At 43.0% G+C, this 22757-nt stretch overlaps 1 protein-coding gene across 2 annotated transcripts in view; it reads left to right on the forward strand.

The window, feature by feature from the left end:
• LOC147697797 (putative protein ARB2BP) overlaps positions 1-21717 on the forward strand; it is a 124766-nt gene extending 103049 nt beyond the window's left edge. The window contains exon 2 of one of the 2 annotated variants that reach the window (XM_086934474.1): positions 18116-19590. In XM_086934474.1, the coding sequence (XP_086790600.1) occupies positions 18124-19203 (1080 nt within the window). In that variant the 5' untranslated portion in view covers positions 18116-18123 and the 3' untranslated portion in view covers positions 19204-19590. Of the gene's footprint in view, positions 1-18115 lie in introns of both variants that reach the window. The other variant, XM_086934473.1, reaches the window with a different exon arrangement.
• Positions 21718-22757: the final 1040 nt, after the last annotated feature.

A 22757-nucleotide genomic window follows, 5' to 3' on the forward strand; every position in this document is an offset into this window, starting at 1 on the left:
TTGATCTTAACCTTGAATAAACCAATGGGACCGAGGCGTTTATGCAGGCTAGCATCAATGAGCTTGTATCAAAATGTCTGGCCTGCCTGTTTAAATATGCTCCAATACGTGAAGTGTTTAGCATCACTGAGCTTTCAAAGTACCTTAAGCTCCCATGGGTGCCTCCAGGATAAAGACCTGAGAGTCCGAAATTACTAGGGAGGAAGTGATTGCTGCAATATGCAGCCTTTCCCCAAGGAAGGTCTTAGAGTAGGGGGGGGGGGGGCTAATCTTGGTGCCACTTGACATCAAAAGACAATGGACTCCCTTATTCAATAGTGCATGTTTAAGGTCCGTAGGACATAGGGGCCAAGTCTCATTTTAGTGCGTTGGATAAGACTCCGATTGAAGGACTCAACCACACGAGTTAGATTGGGTGGCAGAGTATCTAGAATGTAGAGAAAGGAACCAGACGAGTGTTCCCTGTCCTTGTTGTTTTTTGCTCTGGAGATTGAACCACTGGTGATATGGCGGGGATTGACGATGCAGCGCTGGAAAATAAGAGCAGGGGATGTTAATTATTGTTTAAATGTATTGCGAAGGACACCTTCGCTGTCTGTCCCCAACCGCATGCAGGAAGTTGACAATATTGTAGAGGTCTCAGGGCTACACATTAATAGGCAGAAGACAATCCTGTACCCACTGGTGGGTCTGGGAGAGAAAACTCAAATGGATTTGCCTGATCTGTAGATGCAGTGGAAACTTACAGCTTTCCGGTACTTGGGTGTCTGGGTAACCCTCAATGCTGAATTTTATTTCCAACATAAGCTTGGCGTGGTCCTGTTGGGGCTTAGAGACTCCATTAAGTTCTGGAACACCCTCCCACTCCCCATTATGGAAAGAGAGGCTACAACAAAAATTGCGCTATTGCCTCATTCTTTATATATACTAGAAAATGCCATGTGCACCATTAAGAAACAGTCTTCTGTGAAATGGACAGCCTACTTGTCTTGCTGGTGTGGGCTGGAAAGAGGGATAGAGTTAGACTGAATGTGTTAAAAAGAGAGAACAAGGTGGGTGGGTCTCCCTGATTTGGAACTCTATCATATTACTGCGCAGCCTCAACATGCAGCAAAGTAGTGCAACAAATATCCAAAGTGGGAATCAAGACTCCTGTGGTGCACAGTTGTGGAGGAAACCCTACCAATATGCCTGATAAGTGGCAGCAAGTGGCTACGGCATGGGAACTCACAATTAAGAGTGCTGGGACATCCAACATTCAGCAGATCAGTTTCGATTGAGCCATTTAATTAACATTTAGCTGAATTCCATGCCTCGCATTAAGAAGAAAAAAAAGCACTAGTTTTTCTTTTGTCAATCACCTTACAAGTGCTGCAACTTTCTAGCAGATACAACGTTAATGGTCTTTATCTCAGGTTCCATTTCTAAACCCACATAGCCCATCGCCAAGATAGTTGTTGATTGTCCAGTTCGCTTTAGTTTAAACAAAAAAAAGTCTGTTCTACTCACTAGTTTCAACTGTTTGGCTTTTGTAGTCCTTCTGTTGTCCATATAAAATTCTTGCCTATGGAATTTTGTCCATTTCTATTAACTGCAGTGTGAATTACCTGTAGGTTTCTTTAGAAATCTCCCAACTTCTCTTCAAAGAGTGCCAAGTGCTTACATTCCTATGGTATGGACTAATTTTAGTAGCTCCTAATTCTTTCCTAGGTGCATAATAAGGCTGAGTTACCTTTTTCTTTTTCAGTTTTGAATTCTAATCTCTAGAAAGTTTCAGCCTTGGGTGCCTTAATTGGTATTGGTGGTGATAAAAACCTAACGCAAGTGTTTCCATTTTGAAAATCTTTGCTTCACTGAATCCTACTGCATCTACTGATGATGCAGTAACTTTACCGATGTCAGATGTAAAGATTTTAACAGGGTTTCAGGTATTCTCAATAAATATAATGTACAAATTAACTTAACCCCTTCGATGCTCATGACGAGCTCGTCATGCAGTACACTGGTCGTGTGCTCATGACGAGCTGAGCTCCTCATGAACAATGGGAATAAATCAGAAGTAGCACACAGGGGGAATTGCTGCAGCACTGATGGTGTTAAAAGAAATGCCCCTCGGCACGTCATTGTGAGGAAGACCTTCCATTTTATAGTCAATCACAAATCCACTAGTATTTGATTTTAGGCAGCCCGATTTAATGCTGTTAAACAAACTGGGATGGGATTGCCCCAATTTTGACTTCATACAGGAGAATGATGAGTTTGGGTGTCAGATGGGGTCAATGGTTTACGTGGGGTAACTAAATGGGGACAGTGCTTAAGGTGGGTTAACTTGAACTGGAATAATACTGCCCAAGTTTAGTCAACATTATTCTTTTCTCCTGTGATTTGTGACATTAGCCGCAAAGTGCTGAGTTTCAGTGGCAGGTGGGGGTCAATGCATTGGGTGTGTAAATTAGATGAACTTGCTAGATGTAGAGCAGGTCTCCGAAATGTTTATCTCAGAAGAGTGGGTGTAGTGAACAAGGGAAATATGGCAAAGTAGATTTAGCCCCCCACTTAAATTTTCGAACAGAATCGACCACATATATTTAGACAAGGATTATTCCCTGGGGAAATTGTAATGCTGGAATTATAAAAGAACAGAGGTGGGCTTGCCATGGGTTTCTCAGCTCTGTCCTTAGGTTTGAGTGATTTATGTTATTAATAGGAGAGTTATAGATTTGGTTTCAGATGAAGTCACTGTTTGAGGTTGGTTAACAAGATGAACTTTACTAAAAGCTGAACAGTTCTCTGAAACTGTCTCCTAAGAAGGGTGCTGTCAAAACCCCTTCCAGAGGGCCTTGGGGGCAACCAGCGGCTACTGGGCCAAGCTGTGGGGGTTGAGGCGTTTTACTCCTTATGTCCCAGGGCCTGACTTGCAATGGATTCTGAGTAACTGAGTCAAGTACCCTTCTACACTTGACTTTCGGGGTTGCGTTGTCCGAGCAGTTCAAGGTTCACTTGAGGGGGAGGTGTTGATACAGGATAGTGAATACTGCCTCACAACTCAAAATGTTCACAACAGCAATAAGTTGTCCGGGCAAATACTCTCTTTTATGAAAAAAGAGGTATTTTATTTACTACTTCTAGCAACACAAATGAAAAACGCAACATTCACAAACAGTTACACAATTCCCCCTGAGGTTGGGACTCTAGTATTTCTTTGGCAACCATCTGCTCCACTCTTTTCTTGCATTAGCAATATTGAGTGTTCTCGATTGCCTATTAGTAACCTACAGGGTATGCCCCACTAGCAGTCCAAGTCAAAGTCACTACTAGCGGCAAGTACACCATGCTGCAGACAGGCCCTAAGTCAGCCTTATTCACTGCAGCAGGTGTGAAGCATCTAAAAATCCTGAGCGTGCCCAGTCTTTAAATTCTTGAAGCGCTTACAGCTGAGCTCGGGTGAGTGCAGCTCCAGACCCAGGTGACTGCACCTAGCGGGTGCAGAGTCCCTCACTCGCATTTGGGCTCCCGAATCGATAAGAGGTTCTCTGCTGCTCCTCCTGCTAGGTACATGTCCGGTTCGTCTCCTGGTGGAAGGTGGCTACAATCATACTGTTGCGAGTCCCTTGCCTTGGTGATTATGTGCATGTGCTCCCATGGCGTTCTCACTTTTCCAGCTGGAGATTGCAGATCAGCTCACTTCACATTTGTCTGTTGTAGCTTCTCACCCTCAAGGCAGTGTTCTTTGCCATTGTATGAGTTTGCTTCAAACTCTGTGTGGCAACCTGACGCACACCACCACCTTCCCAGACAAATTTGTTTTGCAGACACTGGCATCCTTCTTGCCTAAAGTTGAGATGTAGTTCCACGTCGGTCAAAACACCACCTTTCCAGTGTTCTATGCTCTGCTTCACCCCTCCAAGTAGGAGCAGAGATGACCCCATAAGAGCTCTAAGTTTTTTAATTGATCGTACCAAAGAACACTGGTTCTCTGTAGCGAAGAAAAGCATGGCTGTGCAGAAGAGAACATCTCGCGCTGGACCGTGCTTTGCAGAAGATCTGCTATACATTAACAAAAAACAGCCTCCGGAAAGACTGCATGCTGGTTCTACCGGAGCCAAGTGTACCTGAACAACAGACTCGACTTCTACACCCCCGCCCGCCAGCTCCGCTCCGCCAACCTCGCCCTCGCCGACGTCCCATGAATCCAGCGTACCACCTCTGGAGCCAGATCCTTCTCCTTCCTCGCTGGAACACCCTCCCCACCCACCTGCGGCAGACCCAGGACCTGCTCACCTTCAGGAACCTCCTCAAGACCTGCCTCTGCGAGCAGTAGCAGCAGCCAACACCCCCCCCCCCCCGCAGCGCCTTGAGACCCTCACGGGTAAGTAGTGCGCTTTACAAGTTCTGTGATTGATTGATTGAAAACTGTTACCACTATACTTACACACAGAGTACCTGTACTGGACATTTACCAAGTGGGTACATGGGCATCCATCCATACATTTATGAAGCACTAGTGTCTGGACAGTAGGGTCCGTGGGGAGGTGCATTTGCTTGCTCTGTGCTGCAGGACTTTTCGGTTTGAGTTCATTCGTAGACCCACCTTAGGATAAGTGCTGCTTTGGCAAGTAAACAACATGTGTGGAATCTGCATTTAGAAGTCTCTATTAGAAGTTGTGACTCTGCTTTGGTAGCACTCTTTCTGGTAGAGAGACTATCTAACGGCAGATTCTTGTGTTTTCAGGATTGGACGGGCAGTTATTTCATGTGGAACAACCACCACTATGCTCAATTAACGGGGACATCCATGGGCTTTTCGGGGGCACCCGCATATGCGAATATATTCATGGCCCAATTTGAGGCGGAGCACTTAATAACCACAGATCGTTGGGACTAAAATCAGGATGTATTGTCGTTTCATCGATGATATATTTCTAGTTTGGAAGGAGTCCAAAGAAGAGTTGGAACAAATGATAAAAGATCTCAATACAGTGAATCCAAGAATACAATTCACATACAAAATTGACAACCGAGTAATGGATTTTTTTGTATGTGAGGATTATCAAAACCGACATGGGCTTCCAAACTGAATTGTTCTCAAAACCAACGGATCGGAATAATGCATTGGCTTTTTACATTTACATTTACACATTTACATTTATACTAGTTTTCATCTGAGGAGCCTAATTAGAAATGTACCTTTCTCACAACTAATACGCATAAAGCGGATTTGTTCTGAACCGCAAACTTGTCTGACGAACATTGAGGATCATCTGCTTAAATACAAAGACAGAGGATATCCACAAGAGGTATTGAAACAAAGCAAGGACAGAGTCATGAAGATCAATAGACAGGAGAATAATCAACCAGAGATGGGAACTATTATCTACCAAACCTGATTTCAAAGGCTTATTTCAGGAGGAACCAATACATGGATATACAAGAGGCAAGAATTTGAAGGAGCTATTGAAACTGCCCAACATTGGTAGCAATGAGACTACACACAAAGGCACAGAATTGCATCCATTGCAATAATGTTATTACTGGTAACACATTCACTCATCCAACAACTGGCAAACCAGTAAAATTAAGACACACGAGCAACTGCAACACCCAGAATGTGGTTTACGGCATTAAATGTCCATGTGGCATGATGTACGTGGGCAAAACGGAACGAAAGCTGAAAATCGGAATCACAGAACATAAAAGCAAAATTAGGAGCCAGTCGTTGGTATCACCACTAGCAGTATACTGGAAGGACTTAAAACACTCAATTTCTCAGTTACGTTTCATCATTATAGAGAAAGTCATGCCTCGACAAGGAACAGATAATCGACAGAAATGACTCCAACGAGAGTTATATCGGATCAAAACATTGAAAACAATGTCCCCCATAGGGCTCAACGACAGATATGATTTATCATTTTATCTATAATCCGGTTTTATAGGATGAATTATAGAGAGTGAATATCTCTCAGTCATGCTTTCATAATGCAGTGTTTAATTGTAACAACAATTTGAAATATTCTACTGTAATTGGCTTTTTTAATGTACCGCAGTATGAAGTTTGTATAACATGAAGTTTAACTGTAAGGCACTACACAACAGCTTATGGCATGATCATTGTAGGTACACCGCTGACATAGTTTTAAACCCTACACACAAGGGAGTTCAGTACATAGCACTACATGTTTATATGTTGCTCATAAGCACTTCAAAAACAATTCCCCTTTAATTCCCCCTTTGACTCATATTAATTAGATCGCTGTCAGTTTTCACGGGTCGTTCCCGTAGGTTTATTTGAATGTACTCTTGGTCCTAGGATCAGGCTGACATTTAAACATCATTTTGACATTGCGCAAAAATATTATTTATCAGCGCATCAACGTTACGCAATTTTTTTTTTTTTTATTTTTTTTTAAGATTATTGCTCAGCGGAGCACTTTATTTCAGCAAAGGCAGGAAAGGAATATTATTTAGACTCCATGAAAATATGTTTTCACTAAGACTCGGTATAGTTAGTATAGAGCCTTCACTGGCTCAGTAATATTACATCATGGCGTCCTCGGTGGCGTCTAGTAAACAGTACGGTTCGGGAGTAGTCCGTTGTTCATTGCATGCACGGCGGTGACGTATAACCGGTAACATACTGCTCCCCCAAAAGAAAAAACGATAAATGGAATTTCACTAAACTTGGCAATGAATAAAAATTTTACTCAGATGAGTGGCTGTGCTTGGTGTGGTGTAAATCTGATCCGTAGTTTTTCAGAAATTCGCATTAGAGTAGTATGTTGGGTGGGCTTGAAAGGGTTGCACTAAAGGAGGCAGCTTGGCAGTTGAAAAATGAGTTTTTTATTAGTATATAACTTTTGTGCTGTTTGACATATTTGATACAACATTTGCCAGATCCGTAGAATAATTATCTTACTTTTTATATTTTAATTTTATAATTGTGCAGATCTGTCATTGGGAAACACAGTTGAAAGGGTGTGGCAAACAAGTGTTAATTTGCTAATATCTGTGGCATTATTAGACAAATCCTGAACTTTTTGCATATGTTATAATTTGTAGTCTTCTGTGGGTATGGCAGTTTTGTGCCAGTCTACCTCAAAAGGTTTTGATGTGCTAATAACTTGAGTGTTTGGGGGCGGAGCTTGCCGGCAACCACGATGGCTGCCTGAACCTGTAGCTCCCCCGCGCCGCTAATCTAATCCTGCACTGGAACGCATTGGAACCAGCCCCCGGCCCCCCACCGCACCTGTGAGCCAAAGACATGAGCAGCGGAGTCCTTTTCCCCGCGATCCTGAGGCGCCTGGACCGGTAATCACGCAGCGCCGGTCAGCAGCCGAGAGGGCCCAGCCGCCGCAACCTCAATTATAACGGGAGGCCGGAGTGCGTCACGCGACGTGCGGGGAGAGTGCGCGACATAGCTGGGGGCGTGAAGGCGCAGTGGCGAAGCCTACTGAGGACCCCGACAAAGCTGAGGTGCCGGGAGCGACGGAGGGATACTGCGCGGGGTCCATAACTGCTCCGCTGGCCCCCCTTCTCTTGGACCCAGCGGCTGAGCGCCGCATAGCAGCGAGGTTGCCCCAGGGTGAGTCGTTTGCGGAGCGGGGAACGCCGGAACAATCTACAACCCTAAGCGTGCAGACAGGCCCTGGGCACTGGCCGCCCAAACAGCGAGGGCAACGGACATGTGACGGAGGGGGGATGGGGCTGCCTTACCCTGCGACCTGGGCCCATTTGACTCCCACGTAGGTGGCAATACGGGAAGAACAGAGCCCGGGGGGGGGGGGGGACGTGAGCCCGGGTGACAGGCTGCTGGAGAGTGACCACTGTGCCCCCCCACTCCCCGAATTGATGGAGCACAGTGCCTGTCGGCTGCACAGATCCTCGGAGGCGGCTAGCGCACAGTGAGGAGTGGTAGAGAGACGGTGGGACGCAGGCAGTGGAGACGTGTGGATTGTGTCTCCCCCCTCCCCGACTGCAAAGAGAGTGCTGACGATTACGTGGAGATAAGAGACGCACAGGCCAACAGGGGACACAGTAAGAAGCGCACAATGGCTGGGAGTCCTGGTGGTGGCCGGACGGCAGCTAGAGCCACGTGGTGGTCGACAGGGCCCTGAGGAAGGAAGTGGAGGCGCCTTGCACACCAGACGTAGCTGGGCCGTGGACTGAGGAGCCGTGGTGACGGGCAGCTGGGTGTCACCGCTGGGTTGTAGTTGGTGGCGCAACCTCCCATTTGCGCTGAGTTCGGAAAGCCACCATGGTGAAAGGCGACAAAACGCAGAGCAAATTGCCTTTTGCGCAGAGGCGCTCATTGCTGCAGGGGGCCCCTGCGGCTGACGGCCCGCAGGCGCATTCAGAGGAGGACCAGACTGTAGGAATGGATATAAAGAACATGCTTGTATCTATGGAAAAGGGCCTGCCTAATGGTATATTATCGCTGGGCTCGAAGATAGATGCGTTTACATACCGGATGGATCGAACGGTAGAACGCCTCGATAAGCACGCTGAGAGACTTGACATGTCGGAGAGGAGAATTTCAGTGGTAGAGGAAGCACAGACGGAGCTTGACACAGGACATAAGAAGCTGGATAAGATCATGCAAGCTCTGCAGGACAAGACGGAGGATTTGGAAGCCCGCTCGCGACCCTGCAACCTTCGCATTACGGGCCTGCCAGAAACTACGCAAATGGGACTAGGCAGGGCTGCCCATTATCGCCACTACTTTATGCGCTCGTGGCAGAGCCACTAGCCTGCGCGCTGCGCGAATACCACGGCAATGAAGGTATCAATTTTACAACATACAAAATTGTGGTGTCGACGTACGCGAACGACACACTCCTATATTCCCTCGATCCAGAGAACAACTTGTTAATGCTCAGGGAAGTGGTGCATTTTGGGGCATTTTCTGGTTTAAGAGTGAACTGGTCGTAATCCGTGGCCTTCCCCTTGACCCCAGCGACCAGCAGGTTCGAATTGGAATTCCCACTACAATTGACACAGGAATCTGTCAGATATTTGGGGGTACAACTTCACACAGACTCGGAAGAGCTCCTAAGGGAAAACTATGGAGTAGCATACAGCAAGCTGGAAGACTATATGGAGAAGTGGTGTAAGGTGCCGCTGTCCCTTATGGGGCGCATAGCCATCATGAAAATGGTGGTGTTGCCCAGATTCCTGTTTCTGTTTAGGGCTATACCGATGGTCTTATCGAAAGTTTTCTTTAGATCTATGGTGCAGCTCATGATTAAGCTGACGTGGGGCGGCAAACGATCCAGAGCGAAGTGGTCTCTCCTTACATTGCCGTATGATATGGGAGGACTGGGAGCTCCAGACCTGGAGCTGTACTTAAGGGTTGCACAAGCAGCACATCTGCACACTTGGGTGCACGAAGATGAGCACATCCCCCATGTCCGCATGGAGCGAGTCTTCACGGACCCTCTCCCGCTGCCGACTACGGTATTCAGACCAATAGATCGTAGAGTGGGTATATTAGATTCTATAACGGCCACGAATCACGCATGGCACTCGTTACTACAAGCGCAACATTGCACACCCCTATATTCCCCCATAATGCTGCTGAAGTGGGCCATATGGTTGGCACCAGTGGCAGAAAAAGGAGTGATACAAGCACTACGCACACTGGGAATTGACAATGCGGGTGATTTATTCAAGGACGGGCAAGCGAAGTCGTGGGACCAGGTGTCGGAGGAGCGTGATGAAACATCGCCACTACTCCGATTCCAATATCATAGAATACAAAGTGCCATGCGGGACCTTTTGGGCCCGGATCTGGCCGAACTGCCGGAAGTACCGGAACTCACGTATGTTGTGAAAACAGAAAGCCTGCGCAGCTTGATTACGAACTTATATAAGACAGCAATAGGGCATAGAGAGCACCAGCTTGTGAAAGCCAGACTAGCATGGCAGAGAGACATACAGGTCACAGTAGATGACTGCATGTGGAGATGCTGTTGTGCTAGCACTAAAAAGATCTCACTGTACGGGAGGCACAGGTTAGTACACTTCAAGTTCCTCCACAGAGTATACTACACACCAGAGAGGCTGCACAGGTATGGACTTAGGCAGTCGGCAGAATGTGAGAGGTGTCACGAACCAACGGCGGACTTCATGCATCTGGCTTGGTGGTACCCGGGGGTCCAGAAATACTGGGGCAGCATATTTGAAGAGCTAGGCAAGATGCTGGAGTTGGAGATGGCTCCAGATCCGGCGCTGACACTAATAGGCTACTCCAGAGGGTTGCCGGCTGTGGTGAGGCGATTAGCTGACATGGGATTGCTACTAGCTAGGCGTGTAATAGCCCATTGCTGGATGAGAGGCCCACTACCTACGGCCAAGAGATGGGCACAAGATATGCTGTACTGCTGCACGCAATCCGAACATTATAACGAGCAGGGTTTGCTACTAGCTAGGCGTGTAATAGCACATTGCTGGATGAGAGGCCCACTACCTACGGCCAAGAGATGGGCACAAGATATGCTGTACTGCTGCACGCAATCCGAACATTATAGCGAGCTGCTACCCCCCACAAGCCGGCCAAAGAATTTCTGGGGCTTATACCAAACACACCTAAGAACTAGGGACACAGACAACGCTGATAGAGAGGAGGTGGATCTGGATGCGCCCGGAGAGGGGAGCGCTATGGTGGAAGGGCAAAGAGACAGCTTGGTAGGTAGATAATGAGGCGAGCCAGGGGCTTTACTAGGGAGTCGCAGACTGAGGTACACTGAGAAGGGAAAAAGCAAACCGCAACAGGCAGTTGGCCCGGACACTGGGAATCTCAGAAGAGGTAGGGGGTCCCAACGAGCGTCAGTAATTGCTAGGTGGGAGACTGGGTAGGATAGGTGTGCACAGAGACTGGAGGGAGGGGCGGGTTGGGTTTGTTCTTTAAATAGGTTTTTAGAAGTAGGAGAAAGAGTCCACAGCTAGGAAGAGCATGGTAGCGCAGAGCCGTAGATTGAGCGCAAGGGCAATGTTACCTCCCCTAGGGTGGGGTAATAGGTCGCATTATGAACAGATCAAACCGGCTCAGAGGAATTAATGATTGTGATAATACGCCGCCGGACCCCAGGGTTGTCTGCCACAAGGCTGTGTAAATCATAAAATGTATATGTTCCAGACTCTCGATTTCACTGCTGCCGGCCCCCGGGTTGTAGGCTGCGAGCTGTGTATGCTACCAGTAATGTACAATAAAGGTTTTTGAAACATTAAAAAAAAAAACGTGAGTGTTGTTTAATGAGTGTGTATGAAATCTGTCTAGTTTTGAGCTGGTTAAGCCTACTTCTGGATTCACAAATTTCATGCAGATGGGCAAAGTGAAAGGAACAGGTCAAAAATCTGTGATTTGCCTATAACTTTGATGCAGATTTAGAGATATGCACAATACTTAGCCGGCACGTAGCATGTTTAGCTTACTCTTGATATTTTGAGTTTCAAGTTTATTTGTCAAGGGGGAGCACAGTAAGTGTGTGGGGGGGGGGTCAAAAAGTGTCCATGTGCTAATACCGTTTATGCTGTTTCATGAAAATGCATTACAATTTACAGACCTTTTGCAAGGTGATGCTATAAAGAAGAGCAAAGTGAAAAAGGTAGGGTCGAAAAATCATTGATATGCTAATAATTTTGTTGATGTTTCATAGAGTTGCTCAAAATTAGGTAGACACTTGGTATGTTTCACTTACTTGTAACACGTTTAATTTCATGAAGATCAAGTCTTAATACACTAATAACTTGGTACCCTTTGACAAATGTCCACAAAATTAGTCCGGAATTTACATATTCAGTTTTCTGTTGGTATATCAAGTTATGCCCAGTGTAGGGGTCCCAGATTTTATGCTGATTGACAAGAAGGGGGCCATGATAAAGGGGGGGGGGGTAAAACAGCTTTAATTTACTAAAATCTTTGGCACTTGTTATAGGTTTGAATGAAAATTGAGATGCAACTATTTGGCTTACCTTGAAAACTGCTTGCCCAGTTGGCTGTATGGGAGATTGGGTTCTTACGGTAAACCACAATTGTTTGCAACCAAAGGATATGTGCAGCTGTAGTTAGTTGGAAAGTGGGTTGGTGCAGGGCCGGGACACTGCTCACAGACGAAGGCCTTGCTGAATGGATTCAGACTTCGGTGTGATAAAGATATCTTATCATTCACCACTACCCCTACCTACCACGTGCCCACAAGACAAGTAAAACACCGTTCAATCTAATATAAAAAACAAAGTGTATATAAAGTTATGGTTAGCTTTAGTGGTAAGCCCTTAATTTATGTTTATATAACTGCTGCTCAACTTAATAAACACAGTTAAATTCCAGTAATCGTTAACAAATTAGAATTTAAAAATCCCCCAAATTTCCCCACTTATGGTAAGCTTTACTCACTTGTCATACGAACCATGACACATACCCAATATAATGCAAAAGATCTTACAATATTTAAAAGGACTTCACACCAATACTTTAACAACATTGGTGCTAAGGAGGTGGTGACACACCCTCAACCTCTGCCTCTGCCTGTAGTGTGCTAAGGACGTCAACAGAATGTCCAAACACTGGGGCCTGGATATGCCTCTGTTGCAATCCAATTGTAAGTGAAAGCCAGACATTTCCATCAGTGGATCAGTTTGACCATTAAAAGCACCCTCAGAGATGGTGAAATAAAGACCTCTGGCGGCAGATGTCAGTGTTCGTATTTTTGAGTTTCCCATATATATATATATATATATATATATATATATATATATATATGTGTGTGTATGTATGTATATATATATTACCTACTGGCGGTCGCCAGTAGGTATATATAGTTAGGATTTTTTCTCTATGGGATTTTTGAAAATTCTATGTCTAATAACTTTGGCGTTTGTGGACGGAATTGGCTGAAATTTTCAGGAAAATGGAACATTTTGTTTCTGAGCAGCCCCTGACAATTTGGGGGGGTTTCATCAAGGGGGGGCCGAGAAAAAAGGGGGGTCCCAAAACGCGTTTTTCCCATGTTAATTTCCATAGGGCGGTTGGCCTCACTTTTAGCTCGAACGGCTGAATGGATTTGCACGAAACTTGGCAAAATTGTAGGGACTGTTAGCCCGATGTGCCTTTGCTAGGTCTCAATATATGTGCTCCAGTGGATTTTGAGTTATTTAGGTTCAAAAAAAGATATATATCTGGGCGGAGCCTAACCACACATCTGATCTGATTGGCTGTCAGCACTTCATCCAAGAAGTGTTGGCAGCCATCTTGGGACCAATATACATGATAGCACCTCATTAAAAAGCATTGTAGTTAATAGAGGGTTTTAGGACTTTAGTTACATTATAAATCATTTGTTGATGGTACCATACTCGTTTTAGGACTTGTGGTGGGTTCTAAGGTGATTTTACCATGTGAAAAAACCTTCTGCTGTGATATCATGAATATTGTTTGAAAGAAAACTAATATCTCATGATTTTCCCACAGTGGTTTGGAAGGGGATCTATAAGCTAAACTGAAAGCATATTTTCTGTAAATTCACATTATCTTTCTCAGTCATGTGAAAATGAAGTCTGACATTCTCAGTAAAACATGTACATCCAACAAGGACAGAGACTGTCAGTTGATTCCTTTGTGTTCTACTGCAGCCTCCTAGAGTGTTCTAAAGAACAACTAGAGCGCTAACAGTCCTACTTATTACAAAGGTATGGCACACCTGAAGCCATCTTGATTGGAATAAAGTGGTAACTCTTAAAACATTTAATTTAAAAAGAAACAACATGAGGGGGTATATTTTGCCATAGAAAGTATGATTAGTGCTGCAGAATGAAAAATTAGGGCACATTTTGAGTGACTTCTCAAATCCTTTTCTATTTCATTAAAACATTCTGACATGCAGTCTCCCAAAATGGCCACCAGAGACAAAAGAGCCCAAATGTAGCCCAAATATCACCCAGATGTAGCCCAAGTATAGCCCAATGACAGAATGTCCCAGAGTGTTCTAAAGAACAACTAGAGCGCTAACAGTCCTACTTATTACAAAGGTATAGCACACCTGGAGCCATCGTGATGGGAATAAAGTGGTAACTCTTAAAACATTTAATTTAAAAAGGAACAAAATGAGGGGGTATATTATGCAATAGAAGGTATTATTAGTGCTGCAGAAAGAAAAATTAGGGCACATTTTGAGTGACTTCTCAAATCCTTTTCTATTTCATTAAAACATTCTGACATGCAGTCTCCCAAAATGGCCACCAGAGACAAAAGAGCCCAAATGTAGCCCAAATATCACCCAGATGTAGCCCAAGTATAGCCCAATGACAGAATGTCCCAGAGTGTTCTAAAGAACAACTAGAGCGCTAACAGTCCTACTTATTACAAAGGTATGGCACACCTGAAGCCATCTTGATTGGAATAAAGTGGTAACTCTTAAAACATTTAATTTAAAAAGGAACAAAATGAGGGGGTATATTTTGCCATATGAATTATGATTAGTGCTGCAGAAAGAAAAATTAGGGCACATTTTGAGTGACTTCTCAAACCCTCTTCAATTTCATTAAAAAATTCTGACATACAGTCTCCCAAGATGGCCACCAGAGACAAAAGAGCCTAAATGTAGCCCAAATATCACCCAGATGTACCCCAAGTATAGCCCAATGACAGAATGTCCCAGAGTGTTCTAAAGAACAACTAGAGCGCTAACAGTCTTACTTATGACAAAAGTATGGCACACCAGAAGCCATCTTGATTGGAATGAAGTGGTAAGTCTGAAAACACTCAATTTAAAAAGGAACAACATGAGGGGGTTAATTTTGCCATAGAAAGTATGATTAGTGCTTCAGAAAGAAAAATTAGGGATCATTTTGAGTGACTTCTCAAATCCTCTTCTATTTCATTAAAAAAATTCTGACATGCAGACTGAAACATGCACTTTGAATACCAGCAGCAGACGTCCCTGGTGAGCAGTAGCTTTACTACAGTGATCTAATGTGCAACTAGAGTGCTAACATTCAGAATTTATGGCAAATGTGTGACACATCTGAATGCCTTCTTGATGGAACCAAAGTAAACAAGCATTGAAAATGCAATAGATCTCGCCCGCGTTTAAGTTAAAGCCATTCTGTTTGTAATGAGGTGGCTTTTTAGCTCTGCTTTTATTAGTGTTTTTTCAACTTTCATGTAAATAACATGCATCTGTATGCATATAAGTATATGTATGCATGCATTTATGTTTGTATTTATATAGATATACAGATGATATATGTTTATATATGTATGTATATATATATATTCATTGAAAAAACCATAGGCTATAGACCATATATAGTTAGGAATTAGCATTTACAAAACCTTGAAAATTCACTGAAAAAACCATAGGTTATAGACCATATATAGTTAGGAATTAGCATTTACAAAACCTTGAAAATTCACTGAAAAAACCATAGGTTATAGACCATATATAGTTAGGAATTCCCATTTACAAAACCTTATTTTACTCACACAAAACCATTGAAATTCCATATATAGTTAGTTGCACTAACTATATATCGCGCACCCGCAATCCACTGCTGATGATGTCACATATTACATCATTCATGACATGGTCAGTGACATCACTGATGACATCACTGATGACATCTCAAATGACATCATTGATGACATCCTTGATGACAACATCCAGTGACTGTATGTTTCTGTAAAGTTAAAATATGTCTTACATATTGAAGAATGAGTGGATGTATAAGTGTCTGGATGAAGGATTTAGTAGGTGCATGACTGACTGTATGAGTGAGTGATTAAATGTGTCTCACTGAGTGCATGGGTTAGTGACTAAACTGTCTTAATTTGTGCATCATTATGTCTGTTGTTCTGTAAACTGTTGCATGTGTTGATAAGTAGCTATATGAGTAACTATATGGGTTATTGATTGGTTGCCCAAGTATTTGTATGGGAGACTGAGTGAGTGTGTGTGTGGGTGGCTGGGAGGTGTATGACTCTGTGCATAGATGTGTGAGCAGTTGATTCACTAGATGTATGGTTTCAAAAGTGCATGTGGAAACAGCTGTATGGGCGGTTGACTGTGTGCATGAGTGTATTGGTGAGTGAATGGATATCTCAGTGCTACATGTCAAAGTAAGTACATATGTAAAACACAGTACATGTGAGAGTTGACATATATAAATAACTGTGCATAAGAGCCAGTGAATGTGTGAGTGGCTGTATGGATCATTGTGAACTTGTATCAGGGATTGTATAAGAGAGTAAATATGTGTTAGTATATGTTTGAATAAGTAAAGTTTGTATAACTGTATAGTTGAGGAAATGGAGGTGTGATTGATTCTTTGCATGACTGACTACGTGTGTGAGTAACTCCATGGATCAGTGACAGTCTGTGAGTGTCTGTTTACACTGATTGTATCTAAGGTTATATTAGAGTCTGAAGAGGTTCATCGTATTATCACATGAATGATATCATCAGTGATGTGATCAGTAATGTCATCAGTGATGTCATCAGTGATGTCATTTGAGATGTCATCAGTGATGTCATCAGTGATGTCACTGACCATGTCATGAATGATGTAATATGTGACATCATCAGCAGTGGATTGCGGGTGCGCGATATATAGTTAGTGCAACTAACTATATATGGAATTTCAATGGTTTTGTGTGAGTAAAATAAGGTTTTGTAAATGCGAATTCCTAACTATATATGGTCTATAACCTATGTTTTTTTCAGTGAATATATATATATATATGTATGTATGTGTATATATATATATATGTATATTGTTTCCAGGTTTGCCATTTGCTTGGAAGCGCACACGAGGAACAACCCAGGACACCGTTACTTTCAAGAGCGTCCTTTATTCCCTTATGACTATCGGCATTCTGCTTCCACAATGTTCATTGCGGGTCCTACGCGTTTCGAGGCTCCTGCCTCTTGATCACGGACCACAGTGCTTAATGGTAGCAACATCTTTGGAAGTCCCGCGTTGGATATACAGTGCCTGCCCCAGGTGGGCTGGCTCCAGTGTCAGACTGCAGGCATTCTGGGACTTGAAGGATTAGGTTTTCCCCTCCAATTCACAAAGAACGGCTGTCAAGAGACTGTTCTTTTACTTAATGGTTTCGCTCTCCAGTGAGCGATTGTGAAAGGGAATCCAATTTTCTTTTTTAAGCGGGTGTTGTCCTCCCGCACCTCGAGATTCTGGTACCTCACAGCAGTCCACTTAATTTTAGTGGCGGTGCGCATTCCACGACCGTGGCCGGCTGTAATATTGTTTCCAGGTTTGCCATTTGCTTGGAAGCAAACACTGGAGAGCGAAACCATCAAGTAAAAGAACAGTCTCTTGACAGCCGTTCTTTGTGAATTGGAGGGGAAAACCTAATCCTACAAGTCCCAGCATACCTGCAGTCTGACACTGGAGCCAGCCCACCTGGGGGCAGGCACTGTATATCCAACGCTGGACTTCCAAAGACGTTGCTTCCATCAAGCACTGTGGTCCGTGATCAAGAGGCAGGACCCTCGAAACGCGTAGGACCCGCAATGAACATTGTGGAAGCAGAATGCCGATTTTTCATAAGGGAATAAAGGACGCTCTTGAAAGTAACGGTGTCCTGGGTTGTTCCTCGTGTGCGCTTCCAAGCAAATGGCAAACCTGGAAACAATATATATATATATTTTGATAATTTGCTCTCACGCTTAGAGTGGTATCATGAAATCAAATACAATTGACACTGCTAAATAATTGATAAATACTTTTTGTTGAGATTGGAGAAAATTCTATATCCTTCTTTTCTTGTTCTGCCCCTGTGAAGATCTATCTTACATTACGATTGCACATTGATTGTTGAACTTTACTCTTCCATTAGCTGTCTCTTTTGCCTGGTAAAGTGTACTCTTAGGTTATAATAAAGTGGTGTAACTTGCCTATTAAATCACCAATATTGGTTTCTAAAATTGATCTATTTTTTCAGAGACTCAATGCTATCACAGTAGATAGCAATCCTGTCCCTTAAATGAGGACTTATAAAATGTGTGGAATCCTTTAAAATACTGTTTGGGTCTGCCAATGTTCCTAGTATGTTGCTAATCAGAGACCCAGTTTCTCAAACTTTTTTTGTTACTTTTAGATCTCGGGATGCAAATGGAGAAATTTCTGAAGTTCTTACATCCTGAAAGTTCAAAGATCTTGAAAGACTTGAAATACCATTTCAATAATCAAGGGGAACTGAGGCACTTGGATACAAATGAACATTTTGAGTATAACTGTTTTAAAGGCGATCACAAGAGGAACCACAAGCGCTACCAAGTATTGGGACACATGATCACACAATATGTTTATGAACTTTTGGACAAAGCCTGCAGTCTGCAGAAAATCTATTTCCCAATTGATGCTCATGCCAATGAACCTTTAAGTTTCTTTTTCATGACTGACGAAGCATTAACCAACCCATCAAGCCTCATTATCTTACTTCAAGACCGTGGAGTTGTAAGAGCTGGCCAGTGGGGGCAGAAGGCCATCATCCATCATTCACTTCAACATGGAACTCAAATACCATTCATTGAAAGGGCCCTCCAAGAATATAGGGGTGTCATTGTATTAAACCCCAATGACAATTTCACTACAATGAAGATTGAAGAAGAGTCTGAGTCTGTTATTAAAAAAGAAGAGTCTCCGCTCAAAGAAAATGTTCCACACTCTTCATTTGATATTCGAGAAGACCCAGAGATTCCCAAGAGAGGGAGCAGTACTCCAATGGAGCACACTATGTATGTCTGGGACTACTTCATTTCCAAAAGTGCAGCCACTAATGTTGCATTCATTGCCCATGGGTACGGGGGTTTAGTTTTTGTTGACTTGTTATTACACAGGAAGCTAGAGATCATGTCTAAAGTATTTGCGGTGGCTTTCATCGACTCCTTGCATCATGTGCAGCACCAGGGCAGGGATGACCCTGAAGTGCAGGGATGGATTCTGAAACATGCTAGAGGCTGGATTTCAAGTTCTCTACCTTTGGATAAGCCAGTAAGCTCTTTGTTAAAACTAGATTGTCCCAGAGTATCGGCTGGCACAGAGAATCACGAGTTGGTACCCTCGTTCAGCCTCAACTCCATCTTTCGGTTTTTCGCACGATCTTTAAGGACAAAAACGAAAGTAGTTTTCTCGCCGACGCCTATTCAAACTAGGAGCGCCTCCAGAAGAACTGTCTCTAAGTAAGCAGTCTCGTGCTTGCAGAGTTACAGGAAGTCCTTTGTTATAGAACTAAACTCCAGCTAAGAAGCGAAGGTTTAAAATTGCTGTGTAATTGCCACCGAAAATGTACTCGTTTGTATTTCTTTTGACACGCATGTCGCAAATATCAGCAAAGTAAGCATACCATTAAAATAGTAAATGCAGTCTCCAGTCTAGGGTACTGTAAGAGGGGATGGTATAAGGGTTAGGCACAGAACCCAGCAGCAAAGATTATGTTACTATATCAAAACACCTGACAGGTATGTGTTAAACTGGATCAACTGACCAATCTGGGGGTCAATGCAAATTGTCAATGAAAGCCATAATATATCTAAGGTGAATTTTTGTTAAGTAAACAACTTTGTTATGATTATTCTCGACCTTCATTCTAATTTCTCACAATTTCTTCGAGTATAGACTGCAGCTGTTGGCCATTTTTTTTGTGTCTAATTTGTAATTGCTATCGTTTGTTTAGGATGTTGAAGATTTGTCTGGAACACTAATATTTAGCTCCTTGGAAAGTACTCTGGACCAAAAACAAGCTTGTTTATTTTATTCAAAAATTCACCATCCTCTCCAACTTCAATTAAGTATATTAAGACCCACCACTGTCCAGGGTAGGTTGGCGGAGTTTTTGAATCCTTGATATCATTCTGTTGCTTCTCGCTCGCAGAGAGACATATTTTCTGGATCATTTGGTCCATGCATTTAGAGAGAATCCGCCTACAGCTTTAAAGTGAGGTAATATGCTGCTCACAGATTCACCAAAGAAAGGAAGTTATCTTCATAACCAGTTTCTTATGCAATCTATTACAATGTTTATCAGGAATTGATTGGCCCAGCCAGTGATGATGCTTTTTGAAATCCCACTCTCAGACGTTCTCATGTAAACAATGTATGATAAAAGCACTTTTCACAAACACCCAGTCTGACCCACAGATTGCATACCATAAGCAAGTGTCCATTCTTGTTGTTCTAATTTAGCTTTCATTGTGCCTTACAGTTCCTACATCAATCTGGGTGCCACTTACCGTGGGACCAGGCACATTTGGTTGCAGTAACAATTTTGTTACTGTTCAGGGTCTTCTTTAAGTCAGATGAATATTTTTAAATATGTTAGACTAATACCATATTGGTTGGCGGTTTCCAGTTGGTCTAGAGTCTCTCCTTTCTGTGCATTTGAGGAGCTGTTCACTATCTATCCCACCCCTCGTTTTCTGCCTGTTCTATTGCCAGCTGTGTTGAAATGTGCACACCCAACATCATTTAGCAGTTTGGCGGTTTTCTCAAAGTCTAATATATACACAATTAGAGTGTAGCTCATAAGTGTGTAGCTTTGCTGGATATGATCAGTCTCAGGCAGATGGGAATTGTGAGGTAATTTCAGCCATAGTGATACACCGGAGGCTACAATGTCTTCTGCTTGGTTTCACTATGTTTTATGGAAGTTCTTAACAAGTTGAAAGGTGTCTGAGATCTTAGTTGCCTGTTTTCATTAAAGGGCATTGCCCTATCCTAGATGGCAAAGAGTCATGGTTGATGAACAATGTGGTGATGGGCTTGCCAGCTGTCACACGTTAGGTGTGACATTAATGCATTTTGGCCCGTCCCATGAATCCCCCATGAAGCTTGGATTAGTCTAGCGCTTGTATTGCTTTTCTGTGTTGTTGTTGTTGACATATATGCTGCCCGTCTTGTCTTTCTTCCTGGGCTCTAGGGTTCTTGAGGGAGAGGTGTTGTGCAGTCAAGAGAGCACATTTTGATTTTGTACACCGCAGAATGAAGGGAACACATGCAGCTGCCATGTTATTTCTATTCTCGAATGGTGTTGCAATGGAGCTCCTCCTAAATCCCGCATTTCATTTTATCACAAGCGTGGTTGTAAGTAAATTGTGCAGGGCTTAGAATGAGCCTTAAACACCTCTCTGAATGAGTTCCTTTCTTTATGAATACTGTCTTTGCTAGGTTGATTTAGTACTTGTGATGAACAAGAGTAAGAATTCATATTAAAAATATGTACCTTAATGTGACTATTGGATTGAATTAACACTAATAATCATAGTACACATGATCAATTCATTGTGACTAGCTGGATATATGGTTTATGGAGGCATATCGTGCTGATAGAGAATTAATAGAAAACAAATAGATAGATGCATTTACCTTCTCGATTTAAACAGGACCAAGTTCTATTCAATGTTTCAAGTTTTGGACCACGGATGTCTGTGCTGTTCTCTTAAAGGCTAGTTTGTCTTTATGTCCATGTGTAAATAATGTGATGCACCTCACATTAACCCGCCTGAGAGATACACTAATAAACCAACTACAGCTGTACCTGTTATGACTCTTGTAGTCTATTCCTTAACCCACTCACTATAGGTGCATCTGTTAGGACTTCTTTGGTCTACTCCTTACCCCAGATGACGATGCCCTTCACTTTAGTGGGCTATGTATTATCCTGTGTAATTCCTTTGGTGCAAATAAACTATGTATTACCGTGCAGCTAGACTATATATATGTATTTTGTACTATCTGTCAAATACCAAGTTCAGGAATAAAGATAGCATAAATAAAAAATGGTGGATCTGAAATATTCTGGTTGATGTTAACAGGTGGTTGCTCAAGGCTTTGTAGCTTGGTGAGAAGTGCTCCTCCGTTATGGGTATATTATGGCGATCTCCTCAACGGTAAACTCTTTGAAGTAAGCTCACACAACACCATATGATGGGTACTCCAAATGCAACTACTGGTTCAAGTCCCTTCAAACTTTTAAGAGGAAGAGAAGCTTCATTCCAACTCTGTCCTGCTTGGATGAGAAAATGGGGTTCATTCGTGCAGAATGGGTCAACACAGGAGTGTGTCTTGACTAATAATCTATCTCGAACTCATGTGGATGTAAATAGCTATCAAGGAGGACAGGTTATTAAAAGTCACAAAAAACAAACACTCAGAGATTTTGTGTCCAACATAAAGGTAGGTGGCGGGGTTAAAATCAAGTCACCACATAATGTTTCTAAGGGTTTGTCTAAATTTGGTTCACCAGTTCAAGTTGATGCTGTTACGAAATTTGCAGTGAGAGTTAATGGCAAAAACTGGTGGAATCTTGCTCGTGTGTATAAACTGCCTCAGAAGGTTGTTTCTCAGCTGGGATGTGCTAATAGAGTGAGAAATTCAGAACTTGCCAATTTCTTCTCTTAGGATTCACAAACAGTTTATTTTTACTCACAGTTCCCTTAAGGAATTTCCACCAATTCCGCTAGAATTTTCCCACTAGACATATTTCACCACTTTTACGCCAATAAGTCTTCGAAATACTTCAGCCAACCAAAACGAATCATACGCTTGAAGTAATCAAATTGTACATAGCTTCTGAACTACGCTGAGATCCCTGATCCCTGATCCCATCAGCGTCAAACTTTGAAATTGAAAATATTTCAACATTTTCCTCCCAATGTAGTCGAATCAGAAGCTCCAACACACAAGTGGGTAAAGTGACTGATAGCTCAGTCCTAGTCGCCAATTTGAAGTAAGCCCACACA

The sequence above is a fragment of the Lissotriton vulgaris genome, chromosome 8, assembly GCF_964263255.1.
Source record: "Lissotriton vulgaris chromosome 8, aLisVul1.2, whole genome shotgun sequence".
Lineage (NCBI taxonomy): Eukaryota > Metazoa > Chordata > Amphibia > Caudata > Salamandridae > Lissotriton > Lissotriton vulgaris.